Here is a 20174-nt window from a genome sequence, read left to right on the forward strand (position 1 = left end):
CTTTCTCTCGGAGGTAAAGGGCGGTAAGGGACTCTGAGTTAGTCTGGAGGTGATCTACTTGAGGGCGCTTTCCTGGGCGCTAATGTGGTGGAGTCTTGTGATGCGTGTGTGGTGAGAGACAGTATCAAAAGTGGCCGAGTGGTCGAGGAAGATCAGGGCAGCTGTCTCCCCTCAGTCTAGGAGTATTCTGATGTTGTCGGTCACGGCGATCAAGGCGCTCTTGGTGATGTGGTTGTCGTGGACACTGGACTGGGAGGTGTCGAGCAGGTTGTTTTCTTCCAGGTGTTCAGTGAGCTGGCGATTGATAGCTTTTTCCAGGACCCTGGGGGGGGGGGGGGAAGGGAGAGAAGGAGGGGAGTAAGGAGATGGGACGATAATTCTTGAACTCGCTGGGGTTGGCGGAGGGCTTCTTTAGGAGGGGTTTAACCTCCACGTGTTTCGATGCGTCAGGACGGTGGCTGTGGTGATGGATGTGTTTAGGATGTCGGTGAGTGCAATGCTGATTTCCTTGTGTCCCAGGTTGAACATGTGGTGGGTGGGAGCAGGGGTCCATTGGTGCTCCTGAGTGGATCGAGGTCATGATGGCTGACGTGCTCAGTGTCGTGAGTGGTTTCCAGGCGGTGAGCAGGTGGTCGTGGGTGACGTCCATGGGTGTTAGGAGGTGGCTGAAGTCGGTGGGTTGGGGGTCGAAGTTGCAGTAGATGGCGTATATCTTGTTATAGAAGTAGTTTGCCAGGGTGTCGCAAAGGTCTTGGGAGGGGCTGATAGTGTTCTCAGTGATTGAAGGGCAGGAGAACTATGACGATGATGAAGAGTTCCTTTGGGTGATTGAAGCTTGCTTCTATGCTGTTTGTTAGGGCCATCTGCCTGTCTTCTTTGAGGCAAAGGTGTTAATCATTGAGGGCCAATTTGAGGGTGGAAAGGCCCACCAGATACCTGGTGGAATGCCATTGTTTCTCTAGTCGCTTGCATTCTCGTTTGATGGTCCGGAGTTCGGAGGTGAACCAACTCGCGTTCTTGCTGGACCTGTTGGCTATAGTGTCAGTACTGTTAGAGATCCAGTCTGAGAAGTTCTGGACGGCCTGCTCCAGGTGGCGGGTCTGGATGTGCTGAGAGCGGAAGTCCACTAGGTATCAGTGCTTTTGTTCCATCGGTGGTGGGGGGAAAGGGGTGTTAGAGGGCTTGATGGTGGGTCCTGGAGAGCCTGTGACGTGGATGATGCTGTGGTCGGTCATGTTAGGTCTGTGACATGGCTGAACTTGACACTGTTGCTGGCCGTAAAAATGGGGTCCAGTGTGTGTTCTGCGATGTGTAAGGACTGGTGATCAGCTGCATAAGGCTGATGTGGCTAATGCTTTCAACACGGCAGGCAGAGTTGGTGTCGTTTGGGTCGTCGAGGTTGAGGTTGAAGTTGAGATCGCTGAGGAAGATGTAGTGTTTTAAGTCGATTCCTTGGGAGGGGTGGGATGAATTTGGAGATGGCGTTGCAGAAGCCGGGGAGGGGGTCCGGGGGTCTGTAGGTGAGGGTTCCTCTGTCCGATAGTTGTCTTTACATCTGTGTGGATCTGGAAGTTGAAATGTTCCATGATTGATATGGGCTGTCTTCGGAGGAGCAGAATTGGAGGATGTCCTTGTGGTGATGCTGCCTCCGTGTTTGTTGATGCGGTCTCTTTGTATCATCTTGTAGCCATTGGGCGTTGCGGATATGATGCCAGGGTTAGAAGACTAGGTGAGCCAGATTTCAGTGATAAGCATCACGTCTAGGGTGAGGGTGGTGATGGTGATGGTGTCCCAGATGTCTGTGGTATGTTTGCAGAGGGATCAGGCGTTGAGCAGCTTGCAGTGGAGCTGTTCCTGGGGGGTCAGAAGTTGGCTGTGTGGGAGAGGCACCAGTGTCTGTTGCAGGTGAAGCTGAGGCAGGCGTAGGGTCCCTCTGTGGTTCGCTAAGAGGCGATGCAACAGTTGTTGCAGCATTGGCCGGGCCAGGGCTCGGAGGCATTGTAGCGATGTACGGTGGGAGGGCCAGGGTTCCTGCCGCTTGGCGGTAGGAGGCAGGGCTTTGGCAAAATGGCAGAAAGCTGGCGGCAAGGACGGCTAACTAAAAAGCAGGAAATTAAACTAAACCTGAAGCAAAAGAATAGCGACGAATACAGGATAGGAAAAAGTAAACCTGGCACAAGACATGGCTAGTACAGGAAAAAAAGTTAAACCTGGCACAAAGGGAAAACGGCAAATACATGAAAAAAAAGTTCACATCACAAGGTGTCTAATGGTGAAAGAAGAGATGAAAGGGAGTCGGGCGAAAGTGTTGCAATAGTGAGAAGAAGCAACAGAGTGGTGAAGACTCCTAAACATTTACAAGATGAATGTTGAAATGTTAAATTACTTTGTAGATTAATTAAATGAGTATGTCTCAACATGTGTTTAATTATGTCTAGGGATTTTAGAGTTTTCAATATATTAAGAGAGAGGTGTATAGTATCTTGGTTATCATCATGAACTGAGTTATGAATGCTGAAAGAATTAGGTGGGATGCACTGGAATGTTCTGTTCAGGCAAGAGTTGTGAGCCATGCACACCAGATGCTGTCAGGTGGATGAGGTGTAATTTTCCCTATCTTGAAAATAAAAATACCTTTTGGAAATCTATGCATCTGGAGTCACCGTTGTCTACACTTCCAGACCATTTCATTGCACATACCCCAACCAGGGGAGGGTAATTCCAAAGTTAGTTGCCTCTGTTTTTTCAGAAAAGCTGTCCTCTTACTGTCATAATGGTAATGAAGTTACTGAGGATGATGGACTCGTGCAGGCTGCACGTTCCACTCCAAGAGCTCCTCGGGGCATTGGTTACAAGTGTTGGGAGGATCTAGTGTTGGTAAAGAGCATGGCTGTGCATACACTCCTAGGGTGGAACAGCAAGATTCTGTAGAGGACCATTACCATAGACGCTTCACTCGCAGGACTGGGAGCCTACCTCAGCCAAATGACTGTGCAGGGCTTCTGGACCCCAGAACGTCATGGATGTCAAATCAACTTACTGGAATTATTAGCCATCCTTATAGCGCGGAGAACCATGATCAGGCTGTTCTAGGGGAACATGTTACCTTAAAGATGGACAACATGACAGCCATGAACTACATTCAGAAGCAGGGGGAACCTACCCTCCTTAGTTGTCTGTACTGGCTGTTTGCTACCCCCGGAAATGCAAAATGCCAAAGCCTCGCTTCCAGGTGCCCACAGCCCATAGTCCATGCACAATTAATGAAATGCTTTTCCACCTCTCCTGCTTATTCTGTACGTGGTCAGGAAAATAAGGCAAAGATCATTGACCCTTAGTCTGGTGGCACCAATCTGGGCCGAAGAGCCCTGGTACTCTATGCTCCTGGGGATTGTTGTCAGCCCTCATGGAAAGCTGTACTTTGGGCACAGGTTTTTTTTAAGACTGGTTTGGAGGCCGATTCTTTCTGGCATCGGGCCACAAGCCCCCCGCCGCCAGACAATCTTTCTGCACGCCCTGTGGCACAGAACCTGACCATCACAGCCATCCCTATGGCAAGTGAGATGAAATTCTGCTGGACGTCCTATTTGTTTATAATGTAAGAACAATATACTGTTTATTTGACCTAAAAAAACAAAATGCAAACACTTAAAAAAAAAAATATATATTTGGAAAAAAAGAGGGCAGAAACACTGTTTGATAATTGAGTCAATGGGCTCATGTCCCATTCTATTTCTCACTACTTTTTCTCTGTAGTCTGGTGGACGTTCGGCCCCCTATCCTCAGGATGGTCAGATAGATGTAAATCTAATCTGTCCAACCAGAGGGGGCTGAATGCCCACCAGACTACCTTGGAAAACATGGGAGAAAAGAAACGGCAAGTGGTGCTGGACCATCGTGGTATATATCTCCCCCTTCCAACCCCAACACAACCTTCCCACCCACACACTATACCCTCCCACACACACAAATTGGGGTACCATTTTTTTTATTGGGGACGTGCTGGATGGTAACTTTTATTAATCCCCGCAGATTCTGAAACTGTCTAGCACAAACATGTGAGAAAAATCTTTGATAGTAGCCAAAGGTTTACATTGCAGGGCATGCTGGGTAAGCCATGGTAGTGCAATGAAAGCCATGCTATGATGGAATTGCCTGAGGTTGGTATGTGTACTTGGATGCATTCAGACCTCTGTGCCCAAATTCTGCACCTACCCACATCCCCAGCCAGGCTGTAATTCTAAGGTAAAATCTTGATGTTTCAACGTTTAAATTTGGTGCCCTGTCTGTCTCCGGTGATAAGCTCACCCAAACAACTGAGTTACATTTTTTTTCAGGAGAATCATGGGAACCCTCAGAGAAGGTCCAGAAAAGTCTGTGTTCTTAGCCAAAGTTTGACATTTGGAGACCTTTCCGGGAGAGAAAATTTGCAGGATGCAGGCAAACCACACCACCCTGTACTTCCTTGGATGTCTAGTTTTCATAAATATCTGGGTTTGGTATTTCTCCCACGCTGCCTGCCAACTTTGGACCCATATTCCACAGCTACCCACATCCATGAAATGATTCAGTGGCGAAAAATGTTAATGTTTCCGCTTTATTATTTTTTTGGCTTTTCTTATTGTTGAAGATGGGCCCTCCACCACAAGTGGGGTACCAGGTTATTTTGAGAGAATTGTGTCACCACAGAATATTAGATCATTTGTTATCACCTGTTGAATTTTATCCACTCCAGGCTTTCAAATAGAAGTCAGTGTGCAAGAAAAAACTAATTTTGCAAAATGCTATCTAAAACACATCGCTAACACCAAACTGAGTTGTGCAAATAAAGATTATTTTTTAACTCCGATTCTTGGACACAATTCATGAAAGCATAGCTATCCTTCATAACCATTTTTCATTCATTACATTTTACCTCATGAATTGATGTATGATTAGTATGCTATGAAAAATCGTAAAATGCAGTTTGGATAATGGCTTTGGATAAAGCATATTTTTTAGAAACTGATATATATCCCTACAATCGGAAGTGTCTGACGGATATAACAGTATACTACTATGTAGATCAGCAATCGGTCCCAAAAAACAATAGATGAAAACAGTCTCCTTCCTCCTATTTTTTTTTTTTTCCTATTGAGTTTCATTTGTTTTTGATTTCAACGATTACTTTCTCTGGGAAAACAATGAGAAATTTACACCAGTGGCTTCTCACTGAATTCAAAATTTTTGTCTACTTTTCAGAAATATACAGCTTTCTGTGTTCACCTGTGGGTTTTCCCTAGAAACTGCAAGCAGGTAGAAACCAGAAAAATAGGAAATATTGACCACCACTTCGAAAATTGCACAGCTGATACTCCGAAGAGAGTCACCTAAGCACAGTAAACCTTTTGTTGATACTGTTAAAAAAGAAAAAAACACACCCTTTCATGCACAGAATTTTTATTTTCTATTTTTGTATCTTTTATTTAAAGTAGATTTTAGCTATATTCTCTGTTAACTTTAGAGGAATCCACACACCCAGAGTTTCTTTAGAAGACCCTACATGGGAGGAAAAAAAGAACGCAAATTTGGCATGGATAACTGGAAAAAAAAGTATGAAAGTTTATGCATGTACTACCCCAAATATATAAAAGGGCTTAGCACTGATGGATGAGAAGCCGCCACACTTATGTGGGTAAATACATTGGTTTAAAAGCCATCTGTTATAAGTGAGTTCTAGTGGCCATTTGGTAAATATTTAAAAAAATATACAGGTTTCCCTGAACACCACACCCTAAGAAGCGTATAGAAAATTCTTGGGTGCAGACAGTGCATTTGTCAGCATGATTCCCCCAAAATTATGTTTTGGGATGTAAAGGCTGTTTTTATTGTATGGTTAATCAATTTCTCAAGGTCTCCTCTAACGGATTACAAACTGTAAATAGCAAGCATATTCCTTAACTACCACTTTCCACTTAGATCTTTTGATACTGGCCTTAAATGTATTTGAAAAAGATTCTGAAATGTAAATAATTTACATGGATCACACACTTCAAGGAATTTGATAACCGTGCTATTGCTGAGTTTGGACAGGTATTACTGTCGAATATATGATGTTACTTAGCAGACCATTACTTCGCAAGTTTTTACTACGATGTTTTTACATCGCAAATACCATTACTATGCAAGATTTAACTGCGCATGCTTTTAGTTTGCAAATACATTTAAAAGTACTAAATATGGAATTTACTGCGGAGTATATTCCTAACTATACAACTTCTACGCATTTTTGACTCTTTTACCCTTACCCTCATACACTACATTACCCTACACTATCCAAACACCACTACACTAAACCCAAATACACTACTCTACACTGCATAAACAAAACCCTACAACCTAAAAGACAACCCCCCTGCACGACCACTACCCTAAACCCAAATACACTACTCAACACTACATAAACACAACGCTAAAACCTAAAAGACAACCCCCTGCACGCCCACTACCCTAAACCCAAATGCACTACTCTACATAAACACAACCCTAAAGCCTAAGACAACCCCCTGCACGACCACTATCCTAAACCCAAATACACTACTCTGCACTACATAAACACAACCCTAAAACCTAAAAGAGACCCCCCTGCATGACTACTTCCCTAAACCAAAATACACTACTCTACACTACATAAACAAAACCCTACAACCTAAAAGACAACCCCCTGCACAACCACTTCCCTAAACCCAAATGCACTATACACTACATAAACACAACCCTACAAATTAAGACAACCCCCTGCACGACCACTACCCTAAACCCAAATATACTACTCAACACTACATAAACACAACGCTAAAACCTAAAAGACAACCCCCTGCACGCCCACTACCCTAAACCCAAATACACTACTCTACACTACATAAACACAACCCTAAAACCTAAAAGAGACCCCCCTGCACGACTACTACCCTAAACCAAAATACACTACATAAAAGCAACCCTAAAACCTGAAAGACATCCCCTGCACGACCCCAAAAACTACACTGCCCCACTTACCTCTCTCTCCTCGTGGTCCCCCGCTTCACCGTTCTTCCTCTCTTCTCCTGCTTCAGGCGTCGTCAGAGCTGCACGTCATTGTTTGGAAACGGAAGCGTCTTCTTTTCCAAACAACTATGTGACTAGTCAGCAAAGTAAGTGTCTTTGCTAAGTAATGGTATATGCGAAGTAAAAGCATGCAAACTTAAAGCATGCGAAGTAAAAGATTCTGCTAAGTAAAAAATGCGTAGTAATGGTAAGTCATAGTAGTGGCTGCGAAGTAATGGTAGATTACCATTACTGTCTTGCACAGGTAAGCCCCCTCTCAGTTCAAAGACTCAACAGGATTGGATGGAAGAGGGATCCCTTAGGCTACATCTCTCTGACAGTCTCAAACCCCATTCAACTGTAATGATCATAAAGTCAAAAGCTAAGAATATAGATCACTAGCGGAAAAAGCAGTGAATAAGGCCTGAATATGTCCCCAGAAGTCCAGCAAGGTCTGGGACCCATAGAAGTATGCCCCGGACGTAATATAGGTGTGACCTAGGGTCATAATTTAACTACCACCCCCTAGCCCCCCCAAATTTTTCCTCCGAGAAACAAATCAGGGAGGGGTACCTGCATGGCTGACTGTGGGGTAGCTGCCCTGCTGTTGTGTCTCGAAACTGAATATAAGGTGTGCTATATGCTAGGCTGTATGTTCGGTCACTGCTATACTGAAATTGCCAAATCAATTTCTTCGTATAATTATGGAAAATCTAACAAAAAGAGTTTAAAATATATATTACTAGATTATTAAATACTTCGAAGTAAGTCTTGAAATTCAGCTATTCTTGCTGTCTAGTACCAGGAACATTAGAGAGCATCTGCAGTTTGTCAGCTCAGCATGAATCATCACTGAAATAACAGCCGAACATATATTTTGTAAATCGCTCCTCTTCGTTTTGTCCTTGCTGTCAAAGACCACATTTCAACTTTAGGTAAATATCTGGCATGGTTGCTAGTTGTGAGAAGAGCTCATCTCATGGCAGGTGTGGCATCTAGATCCCACTTTTATGCGAGGAGTGCCCATTCTTCCAGCTTGTACGCTCATTATTATAAGGGTGACTGTCTTATCCCAGTGGTCGCCACTAGATGTTAAGGATGTCCAACTAATGCCAGTTTAGGTCCCAGATGAGGTTTGTCCACCAAATGATGTGGAGTGACTGCTTTAAATTGGGCATCCACATTATCTGTTGGAGGATCCTAGATATTGGGTGGGACCATAGATTAGAGATACACCCACAATCAGATTAGATACTTTTGGTCTCTGCTCCTCTGCCTGGCCATAGTGGTGCTCCCACTGCAGTAGGCTCTACTATGGGAGGGTCTGTAGCCTTGTGTTGGGGTGTATTCATAGAAGTATTTATTTTGGTCCAGACCTGCAAAGGAGGATTAGGCTATTGAACAGCTGCACATTTGATCATCTTGTTACACGTTGTTATAGGGTCAACGACCCTCAACTGACATCTACCAAACCAGTGATAAAATGTGAGAGATTTGAGTTCAGAGGTGAGTTACTGAGGAAGGGGGGGGGGGGGAGGGCTGGTGGGCTCTTCAGTCTCACGGTGCAGTGTCAAGTACAAGAAGCAGAACACTAAGCAGGAGAGAAATAAGTGGTTAGCGGTGTGCCCCTAGTTTGGTCAGTTGGGAGTGACACTCAAGTGAGCCCTACCAAATTCCCATACTTGTGCGGGGCATGCACTGTTTTTTAAAATTGAATTGTAGAGAAATTTACCGTGCTGCTGTTCTCCGTGCAATCGGTTCGACTCCCTTCCTGGTAGAATGCCCAATCAGGGCGCCAATCAGTGAGGAGGGGGAGGAGCTAAGGTTGACTACAGTTATTAATGCCAGTAGCAGCGCGAGAGCGGTCACTCTGAGATAGGTGCCGCTGCCCTGCTTGAAACTCTTATTGCCTCTTTTTTTAAAATCAGTTGACTGCATGAGACTCACAAAATTGAATTGCTGCACTGTTTTGTAAAATTTAATTGTATAGAAATTTACTGCGCTGCTGTTCTCCGTGCAATCGGCTCGACTCACTTCCTGGTAGAATGCCCAATCGGGGCGCCAATCAGTAAGGAGGGGGAGGAGCTAAGACTGACTACGGCTATTAATGCCGGTAGCAGCGCGGGAGCGCCGAAGGCGCACCAAACGCAAGCCCGCCCATCCGTGGCTGACCGGGGCAAGGGGCAAGTCACTATGTCCAAATCATAACTTATTCTGCTACTGAACTAAAAATGCTCCACTCAAATGACCTGGCATCTAACCCTCTCACGCGCGCTAGTATGGCCAGCAACGGGATAATGGAAAGAAGATCATCCTTTCCCGAAATGTGTCACCCTAACCACCCTGTAAGCTGCACTGAGCTCCAGGATAGATACAGAAATCAGGCCCTATCAGTTATCTATCTCAACACCCGCTCCATGGTTAAACACCAATTGGATATACATCACTTGCTGGTGACTGAGAAACCGGATGTTCGAGGCATGTGGGCTGCTGAATTCATATCTGTGCATAGATCGCCGCCTAGTGTTGGGTCCGGATGTTTGCACGTTGTTGTCCTGGAATAGTCTTCGAAGTATCCTGGGATAGGTGACTCCTCCCCTGGACTACAGTGCGCATGGGCATCCTCTCCATCCTCAGATTGTTTTTTTCCGCCATTGGGTTCGGTTGTGTTATCTTGACTCAAGTTAGGAAAACCTGTTTTACAGGCCAAAAGGCCTTTAGCTCGCGTCGGTACTGTTCTCGATCGGTATCGATAGTATCTTTGTTAGTTTACTAACTTCTAGAACAAACTTTCGCATTTTACCCGACCGTCGATTCGACATCAGCGATGGAATCGAGGACACCATTCAAGAGGTGTCCGGTATGCAATGCGAAATACCCCCACGTCGACGTCCATCCGGTGTGCAACAAATGCCTCTCACCGGATCACGACGAATCTACATGCATGGCCTGTGCCAGATTTCGATCCAAGAAGACTCTACGGAATCGACGAGCGGCGAGACTCGAGGGGCAGCAAGCGGCACCGGCCCCGGCCGACATCTTCAACGCCGAGACCGAAGATGTCGAAGAAGTGGAGAACCTACCCTCCAGTCCCGTTTCCGACCATGACTCCGGATCGGAAGACGTCGACGAAACACTCTTTCACAGAGATGAAGACGACACCGAGGTAGGAGACTACAATGAGGCCTTAGGGGCCGAAGAGAGTAGCTCCGGTGACGAGCAAGGCCTACCCGTTCAGACTGAAGAAAGCCCAGTGCAACAGTCTATGGCTTCGGTCGAGGGATCGCCTTCGGGCCTTACCCAAGACCTATCCCGCAGTTCTTCGGCCCAGCCCTCGGGCCCGGCCTCGGACATTCAGCGGCAGCCACTAATGCCCAAAGTGGCTGGTTTCCCTTCTTTAAAACCGAAACCGAAAGCTGTATTGGTTCACTTGAAACCGAAAGTGGCGCTGGTCGGATCGAGGCCCTCCACACCTTCGACGCCAGCAAAACACATCGGCACCGAGCGCACCAAACGAGACTTCGGTGCCAAACTCGAAGCGGCCGACGTCGGAGTCGACATAAGGAAGAAGGCCTTCGGTACCACCAAACCTGCTCGGCTCCCGGCACCGACGCAATCGACTCCGACCCCAAAGGTCAAGCAGCCTGCTGCGTCTCACACCGCTTCCACGGCGACATCTAAGCCACAATCATCGAAGAAGTCGACGGCCACTCCCGCCCCTCGACTCGATGACCCACCGGCGCCGAAAAAGTCCACGACCGCCTCAACAGAACCGGTCGGTGCGAAAGACTCGAGGGCGCTCCAAACGCGACCCATTGCTGCGCAAAGCACCAAAAAGAAAATGGTCCTCCAGGACACGTCGGGCTCCGAGCCAATTAAAGCTCCAGCAGCCTCTTCGACACCAGCCAACATTACTTTTGGCCTGCCACCATCCACGGCCCCGAAAATGTTCCAAATCAGGACACGGGTGACCCATACCACGATCACGCCTGCCGAACACTCTGCGGAGACGTCTCCATCGCATATAATCGACGCCGACACCGGCAGGATGATTATCCACAAACGGAAAATAACTTCGGAGCCGGCTTTGGACTCCTTCAGGATTCCACTCAAAAGAAAGCTGCCTGTGGCTTCAGAACCAGTTCTTTACGAACCTTTCCACTCACCCTACCAGGATCCACAATCCTTCTCTCCCACACACTCCGACACGGATGCGTTGGGGGGGACTACATGGGTGACCAAGTCCCCTACCCCGGAGACATGGACCCTGACGGACAACAGGACCCTGATCAAACTTGGGATGACCCTGTGGACCCAGGTGCACCTATGGATGCACAAGACCCGCAACTCTATGGAGCAAAAACATCTCCCACAGAGGACACGGCAGCGTTCAACGCTCTAATTGAACGTGCTGCGGCCAATCATGGGGTGCAACTTCACTCGGACACCGTCGAGGACGACTTTCTTATGGATACTTTTGCATCCTCAGAAAGAAATATAAAAACTCTACCCATGTTGAAGGGTGTCCTCAAACCAGCAAAGGACATCTTCAAGGAACCCACCAGGGCAAGAGTGATAAACCCCAGGATCGACAAAAAATACAGATCAGCGCCTGGGGACCCTACTTACATCAGAGGCCAATTACCTCTGGATTCCATTGTCGTTGCGAATGCTCGCAAGAGGGCACACTCACAAACAACAGGTGACGCTCCTCCCCCGGACAAAGAGTCCAAGGTGTTAGAGACCTCTGGCAAACGGGTTGCCGCCCAGGCAGCCAACACATGGCGCATTGCCAATACTCAAGCACTCCTCGCTCGCTACGATAGAGCGCACTACTACACATTAGAGCAGCTAATCCAACATCTCCCTGACCAATTCAGAGAAGGTGCAGAGATCCTCATCAGGGAGGGACAGCTCCTCACAAACGCATCCATCAAGTGCGCGCTGGATGCCGCAGACACAGCTGCCAGGGCCATAAACACTAGCGTCATGCTGCGACGACATGCCTAGTTACGAATCTCCGGATTCAAACCTGAGGTGCAAAACAACATACTCAACCAGCCTGTCAACCCCGACTATTTATTCGGCCCGGAGGTTGACACCACCCTAGAGAAAATAAAGAAGGACACGGACACTGCAAAGTCCATGGGGGCTATCCAGACTCAGTCCTTTCGGAGCGGCTCCTTTCGTCGCCCCGGAAATAGGGGAGCAGGTAGAGGACAGGGGTCACAGCAAACATACAACAAGAGCAATACACAAACCACCTACGATAAAAACACCCAGGGTGGATATCGTGGCTCCAGTACAAAGGGCAGAGGATGCGGCTACGGAAACACCAGGTCCTCCCCCAAGAACAAGCAGTGACGCCCTCTCCCTTCCTCCCGACCATATAACACCTGTCGGGGGAAGGCTACAAAGGTTCCTGTCCACGTGGAACTCCATCACCACGGACAGGTGGGTCAAAGATATTGTCAAATACGGTTACTGTCTAGAACTAACCTCCACTCCACCCACAATACCTCCAAAAAACCGTCCTATGTCCTCAGAGCACTTAACGCTCTTACAGCAGGAGGTGCAAAGCATGCTTCTAAAAGGCGCAATAGAGGTCGTACCCGTCCACGAGCAAGGTACGGGGGTGTACTCCCTGTACTTTTTAATACCGAAGAAGGACGGGTCACTCAGACCTATATTAGACCTGAGACCCCTAAACAGATACATTCTTTCCGAGCATTTTCACATGCTCACTCTCCAGCAAGTCCTCCCGCTGCTCAAGCAGGGAGACTTTCTAGCCACACTGGACCTCAAGGATGCGTATTTCCACATACCCATTCACCCATCACACAAAAAATACCTCAGGTTCACTGTTCAAGGACAGCATTACCACTTCAGAGTCCTTCCCTTCGGCGTGACAACGGCACCAAGGGTGTTTACAAAGTGCCTAGCTACTGTGGCGGCACATCTACGGAGGCAGCACATACACGTCTACCCTTACCTGGACGACTGGCTCGTTCAAGCGAAGTCAGCCCAGCAATGTGCCAGCCACATCTCCGCACCATTCACCTCCTTCACAGTCTGGGGTTCTCACTCAATTACCCAAAATCCCATCTGCAGCCCGCACACGTACAACAGTACCTAGGTGCGACTATAGACACTCTGGCGGCCACAGCTCAGCCAAATTTAGTGAGAATCAACAGCATGCAATTGCTGATTTCCAAGTTCAAACCACAACACTCCCTGCCCGCGCGAGTGTTCATGCAGTTGATAGGCATGATGGCCTCCTGCATCTTCATAGTCCCACACGCGAGACTACATATGCGCCCGCTTCAGGAGTGCTTAGCACGTCCGTGGAATCAGGCTCAAGGACAGTTGAAAGACCTAGTGTTGGTGAGCGGTCGGGCATACAACTCTCTGCATTGGTGGAATCCACAAAACCTTTGCAAGGGCCGACCGTTCCAAGAGCCTGTCCCACAGATAATACTGACGGCGGACGCGTCTCTCCAGGGATGGGGAGCTCATGTACTCCATTACACAGTGCAGGGACTATGGACACAACAACAAAAGAAGATGCACATCAACCTTCTAGAGCTAATGGCGATCTTCCTCGCTATGAAAGCATTCAAAGTACACTTGTGCAACAAAGTCGTGTTGATCCGGACGGACAACATGACTGCCATGTACTACATACAGAAGCAGGGAGGAACACACTCTCCACAGTTGTCTCATCTGGCTCAGAGCAACACGTGCAAACATCCGGACCCAACACTAGGCGGCGATCTATGCACAGATATGAATGTCAGCAGCCCTACATGCCAAGAACAGATGCATACTGGTAAGTAGCATATTCAATTCTGCTGTTTACAGAAACCTGGCTATCACAGGACTCCTCCCCTGATATTTTAGCTGCTCTACCTAGTGACTTTTACATCCTCCAAGTAAACCGCCCTCAGGGGAAAGTGGGGGGTGGAGTAGCAACTATAATACACCAGGATTTTAAATTCACAGCACTAACTCCTCTTGACTTACCGCTTGTAGACAACCTGGGGGCATATGTATCAAACGATTTTTTAATCGCAAACGCTGCGATTCGCAAAATTACAGCGTTTGCGATGAAAAAATCACTAATCGGGATGTATGAGCGATATCCCATCGCAAAATTAAGGAATTGCTAATTTAACGATTTCTTAATTTTGCGCAAGCATTTAAGAAATCGCAAATTGCGATTTCTTAAATGATATGTAACACGCACCCAAGTTGTGCGAATTATCCTTAAGAAATCGCAAATTACCACCAACTTCTAGTTGGTGGTAATTTGCGATTTCCTTTCAAAATGCACTTTTTTGAATTTTACAAAGTGCCACGTGGCGCACATATATGCCCTTAGGGCATGTATGTGCGCCATATGCACACACATGCTCATTTCAGGGGCGCATCAGGGTGTCATCAGGGTGTCATCATGACACCCTTGCACCTTTGAAATTATTCTCAAATTACGATTAGCAAATTGCGAATCGCTATTTGAGAATTACTTCCCATTCATTCCTATGGGTCTCCTGGCCCATAGAAATGAATGGACAGGTATTCCTTAATTGCGATTTCGCAATTTGCTAATTGCAATTAAGGAATTTTAAGAAATCGCAAAAGTTTTTTTTTTTTATTAAATTTTTTTTAAATACATCCCGTTTTGCAATTCTCAAATAGCGATTCTTTAAAAATCGCTATTTGAGAATCGCAAATGGTGATGTTGATACATATGCCCCCTGGTGATTAAACTGGAATCTGATTTTGCCCCTTTGGTCTGTGTCCTACTTTATAGACCACCCCAGAGCATGCCACTGTTCCCACAGTTTTTGAGTGAACAGATGTCACATTTAATAACAAATCATGCAAAAATATTGTTGATTGGTGATTTTAATTACTGGGCCAACGAAACAGGTGGTCCTCATTCAGCTGAACTAACGGGCCTACTCACGGGGCTCAACCTCAGTCAGCATATCACCACTGCTACACACATTAAAGGGCACATACTAGACCAGGCATGGTCAGCCAATCTGGTTATGACCAATCCAGTGGTCACTCCCTGTATATGGTCCGATCACCATTTTATCAAATTTGCTATTGATATTCTCACCAGGCCCAAAACATCCTTACCAGATGTTGGATCAGTTAGGAGTTGGAACACTATTGATAAAAGTCAATTCCTAGAGACCCTGACCAACACAATTCGAACTACCCAATCTTCCATCAACCAGAGTGAGAAAGATCTATCGGACTCGCTCCTGACAGCTAGCAATAAATATGCCCCACTTAGGAGAGTACACCGAGCACGTCGCCATGAGGCCCAGAAATGGTTTTCCTCTGATTTAAAGAAATTAAAACTAGCTCTGCGACAAGCTGAAAGGAGGTGGAGAAGTTAATACTTGCCTGATGATAAAAGCACCTACTTAGCAGCACTTAGAAATTACAAAACAATTATCCTGGCCACAAAAGCTGAATATTTCTCCACAAAAATCGTCACCTCCTCAAATCGATCAAATCTCGATAGTTAATGAACTATCTCACCCAAACAGAATGACACCAAAATCCACACACTCGCAAACACTGTGATTCCTTAAACAACTTCTTCATCGATAAAATCAAAGCCATCAAAGCGAGCATCCCTATATGCTCGAGCCCTGCATGTCCAACAATACCCAAGAACTCCTGCATTCTGGAACAGATTCCAGTAATAAGTCAAGAAATATTTTTGGACTTGTTGATAAAAGAAAATCTGTCTCACCTAGGGATTGCTGCCCATCTTGGATCCTAAGGGAAGTCTTTACTGCTCTCCCGAGTCCGACTATGTCCCTTTTAAATGAGTCATTGTCCCAAGGCTATGTACCTGACACCTTTAGGGAGGCTACTGTCATCCCCCCTCCTGAAGAAGCCAGGAGCGGACCCTAACATTTTAACCAACTACCGCCCTATCTCACTGTTACCTTACCTGGCCAAACTACTCGAAGCCCATGTGGTCCGAAGTCTATCTGCCTTTCTGGAGCAGTCCGATTATCTGGACGCACATCAAGCAGGGTTTCGCCCAGCTCACTCCACAGAGTCAGTTATGCTGACAGTACTGGACACCCTTCGGTAGAAGGCTGATAGGAGCTCTCCGCAAACCCTGGTGCTGCTGGACCTTTCCGCGGCATTTGACATGGTCGACCACAATATACTGGTCGACCGTGTCAAGGAAGCAGGAATTCAAGGCCCAGCCCTTGAATGGATCCATTCCTTTCTAGGAAACCGATTTCAGGCGGTCCGTCTAGGCCAATTCATGACCCCCAAGATGAGAACTACATGCGGTGTTCCTCAGGGCTCCTCTCTTTCCCCTCACTTGTTCAACTTGTACCTTCTCCCTCTGATCCACGCCCTGAAAGAAAGGAAAGTTCACACCTTTAATTACGCGGACGATTTCCAACTGGTGTTCCCCATCAGTAACTCCCCTACATCCGTCCATGAATTCCAGACTACGATGCTGTTTTCCTTGACTGGATGAACAGCAACCATCTGAAGTTAAATCCAGATAAGACAGAAGTGATTCTTACAGGAGGTCCTTTAAACCCTTGGAGTCCCTGGTTCTGGCCTAAAGAGCTGGGACAGCCCCCTACTGCTTCCATATCTTCCAAAACTCCGGGGGTCATAATTAATAATGACCTTACAATGAAAACTCAAATAGGATCCGTAATCTCAACATGCTTTTTCCAACTGAGAAAAATAAGGAAAATTAGTGGTTCTTACACAGGAAGCAAAAATACAGGCCGTCCTTGCTATGGTGATATCCCATATAGATTACGCCAATTCGCTGTACTTCGACATTCCCGCTTATCTTACCCACCGTCTTCAACTGGTACAGAATCAGGCAGCCCGACTCTTCAGGAAAACGGGCATCAACATGTCACTCCTCTTCTAACGAAGCTGCACTGGCTCCCCATAACTCAGAGATGCGCCTTTAAGGTGGGATGCATTATCTTCAAGTCCCTGAATGGTAGAAACCCCAAATTCTTCGACCGCCTTATTGAAAGATACACTCCGACCTGCGATCTGCCCATATGTATTTCCTGACTATACCTTCCTTCAAACTGAAATGTTCTGGTGGAACAAGGTTCGCCATACGAGGCTCCAGATACTGGAACTCCCTGCCTCTAGAAATAAGATCCTGCACAGACCTCATGAGTTTTCGTAGACTCCTAAAGACATGGCTATTTAGACAGGCATACGAGTAATAGCTCAGGACCAGTACCCTTAGAGTAGCGCCATGAAACCAATCTGGTGTACGTGCGCTTTTACAAATAAAGTATAACATAACATAACAATAGCTGATGAATATGCTAGGTCTTGGTGGAAGATGAGCGCACTAACAGCCTTTTTTTTTTTCTTCTTCATACCCGCAGTTGCACCTAAGCCAGAGCCATCGAAGGAGATGGCTGTGATGACCCCAGCAATCCTAACAACGACCTCTCAGACGCCAGCAATTCTAACCACTGCGACTCATCTCACCTTCATTGCCGTGCCTGGAGCAACAGTAACAAAAGAGCGTGCAGTGGATGTGAGTAAGCAGGAAGTCATTGATCAGAAGCCCACCCCGGCGACATTGATAGCGGTGGAAGCGGACGCAGGCCCCTCCCTATCAGTAGGTGCTCATGATGGGGATTCCGGTCCCTGCGATTCTCAGAGTTCTATGGTGTCCTCGCCAGCGGGCTCCGTGGGTCAGGTGACTACACAGGTGACCTCACAGCCAGACTGGGGTAATGAAGGCATTTCTGACAAACATATTTCTACCATAGGTTCTGACCAGATTGAGGCTTTCAAATTCAAAATGGAAGAGGAAGATGAAGAGGAGATCCCTGGGAAAAGTGCCAGTCAAGAGATGGATACTGGATCTTTGCCCTCTGAGCCAGTGCCCCCTGCCTGGCAAGATAGTCAAGAGGAGTGGGAACAGCAGTCTGGGTCACCCCCGCCCAGTGATACTGCCAGAGAGGATTCACTCCATTCATCAGCTTCACAAGAGGGCACCCGGACTCCAGCAACAGAGCTTCCGCCTAGGGAAGGGTGCTCTTGCCTCCTGGAGGACAGGAGAACCATGTGGAGGACTAACATGCAGCGTCTCCTAGAACTGGAGGAGCAGTGGGACCAACTCTACCACCAGGAGCTAGCGATGTGGGAGGAGGAAAGACTACAACAGCGAGAGCAGCGGGTGCAAGACCGGTTGCTCCAGCAGCAGTTGTTGGGTGTAATGACAGACATCCGCGATGAACTGAAGCAGATTAGAGAGCAGCGAGCTGCTTCACAGGGAAACCACCTGTCTGACAGCCATTCCCATAGTGGAGACCTTAACCAGGCATGCTCGGTAGAAGCAAGCTCCCCAGAGTCTGTGGCGGCAGCACAGACCAATGGAGATTCTGCCCCTTGTTCACCCAAACCTACTGTGTCACGGGGCCGCACTGGCAGCACATCCTCTGCATCTTGGTCACCTAAATCGGTGACATCGCGGCGTCGTCCTGTCAGCACAGCCTCCGCCGCCTGGTCATTGAAATCATTTACTCCGCGGAGCAGTGGACGCCCACGGGGACGTCCACGCAAGTATCCTATCGAGGAATATGATGGTGGCGGACTCAGTTAAAACGTTTTTTAATATTTGACAGAAGAGAACACAATTTATGCACAGAGATCAGGAGATGTTTTTATAGCAATTCCTTCCACGTTCTAGAGAAGGCTAAATAAATAGAGAAGGTTTGAGGCCGGTACCTTAGCCAGAGCTGGAGCATCCTTGTCCTCTGGTATGGTCCTCTTGACCACATTAGCTATGTTGTGCTGAAAGGTGCCTGATGGGTTAACACTGCTCATTATACGAGGCAAGACCTGGGGCAGGCCCATGGCATAGTAATGCTTGGCACAGCTGGGCAGCTTCCAGGCCCCTAATCCCTTTTTTTTTTGGAGTTTACTACTCAGTAGACCAAAGTCTTGTCCGAATGTGCTCCAAGTTGGAAGGGAGGCAGAGTATAGATATGGCACGTCTGCTATACATAAGAATAGTGAGTTTGCCTGAGCTGGGAACGATTGGTGAAAGCTTTTCTGGATCTGATGCTGAGCAGACTGCATTCTCCCCATGAAAATTTGAATGATTTCTTAATTAAGTTAAATGGGCCTCAATGAATTTAAAATGGCTTATTTGAAATGAAGTGTCACAACTTTAGTTTTAATACTCTTGTACTGGTTTGTTATTCATAGATACTCCCCTACAATGATTTTTTTCTAGAACAGAGCCAGTATAGAAAGCTGATGCCCAGAATTCTCCAGATGCCCATCACCTGATGGCAGAGGAGCTTGGCATCTGAACAATTTAAAGGGTATATATGTTGTAGGCATTGTGCCTCAATCCTCTTACATTTTTAATGCAATAAAGAACGTTTTAGAATATTTATTAAGGCTGGGTTACTTTTCTGTCTTCTGCTTTTGCAGAGATCCGTCAGCCCATCGTCCTGTCCTTAACTATTAGTCTATCCTCTTTATTTTACACTCTTGGATTTCTTTATGGTTATGTATGCATCTTCTCTTGGTGTCTGGCTTCCTGTGTGCGCCCCCCGACAGTCATTGGTTTCTTAGGTGTGCATTCTTTTGATGGCAGAAAACATGCAGCACAACCAGATGTGTCCCGTAGAGAAGCTGGTAGCTTATCTGTTTTTGTAGGATTTCTTAGCTTTGCACAAGACATGGCTAGTATACTCTGCAAAATGCATGCACCCTGCTTATGGGCAACTTATGATGAAAATGAAAGCACTTAATTTGGTTCAGGGCATGTTTTTTTTTTTTTATCTCAAAGGCACTTTATTAAAACAGCTGCCATGGAGCCCTATAGGAAGAAAAAACAAGTGTCCGTTATTTTGCAGCGTTTTTGAAAGGACAAATCATGCCAGAGAGAATCTTACAGATGAATAATGCCTGCAGGACTACCTCAGCTTTTTAGGTCTTGCTTTGTCCAAGACCCATTAATTTTTAGTAAACCTATGCATATAATATAATTACAGGGGCTTTCAACCAGCCCTCTTTATCCACTGGGCTGTTGTCATCCATTTTTT

At 46.7% G+C, this 20174-nt stretch overlaps 1 protein-coding gene across 1 annotated transcript in view; it reads left to right on the forward strand.

Moving 5' to 3' along the window:
- The window catches only part of LOC146796211 (uncharacterized), an 83296-nt gene extending 63777 nt beyond the window's left edge, over positions 1-19519 (forward strand). The window contains exon 4 of the mRNA XM_085628711.1: positions 17490-19519. Within this exon, the coding sequence (XP_085484837.1) occupies positions 17490-18718 (1229 nt within the window). The 3' untranslated portion in view covers positions 18719-19519. The remainder of the gene's footprint in view (positions 1-17489) is intronic.
- The last annotated feature ends 655 nt before the right edge of the window (positions 19520-20174 follow it).

Source organism: Triturus cristatus, chromosome 10 (assembly GCF_964204655.1).
Source record: "Triturus cristatus chromosome 10, aTriCri1.1, whole genome shotgun sequence".
NCBI lineage: Eukaryota > Metazoa > Chordata > Amphibia > Caudata > Salamandridae > Triturus > Triturus cristatus.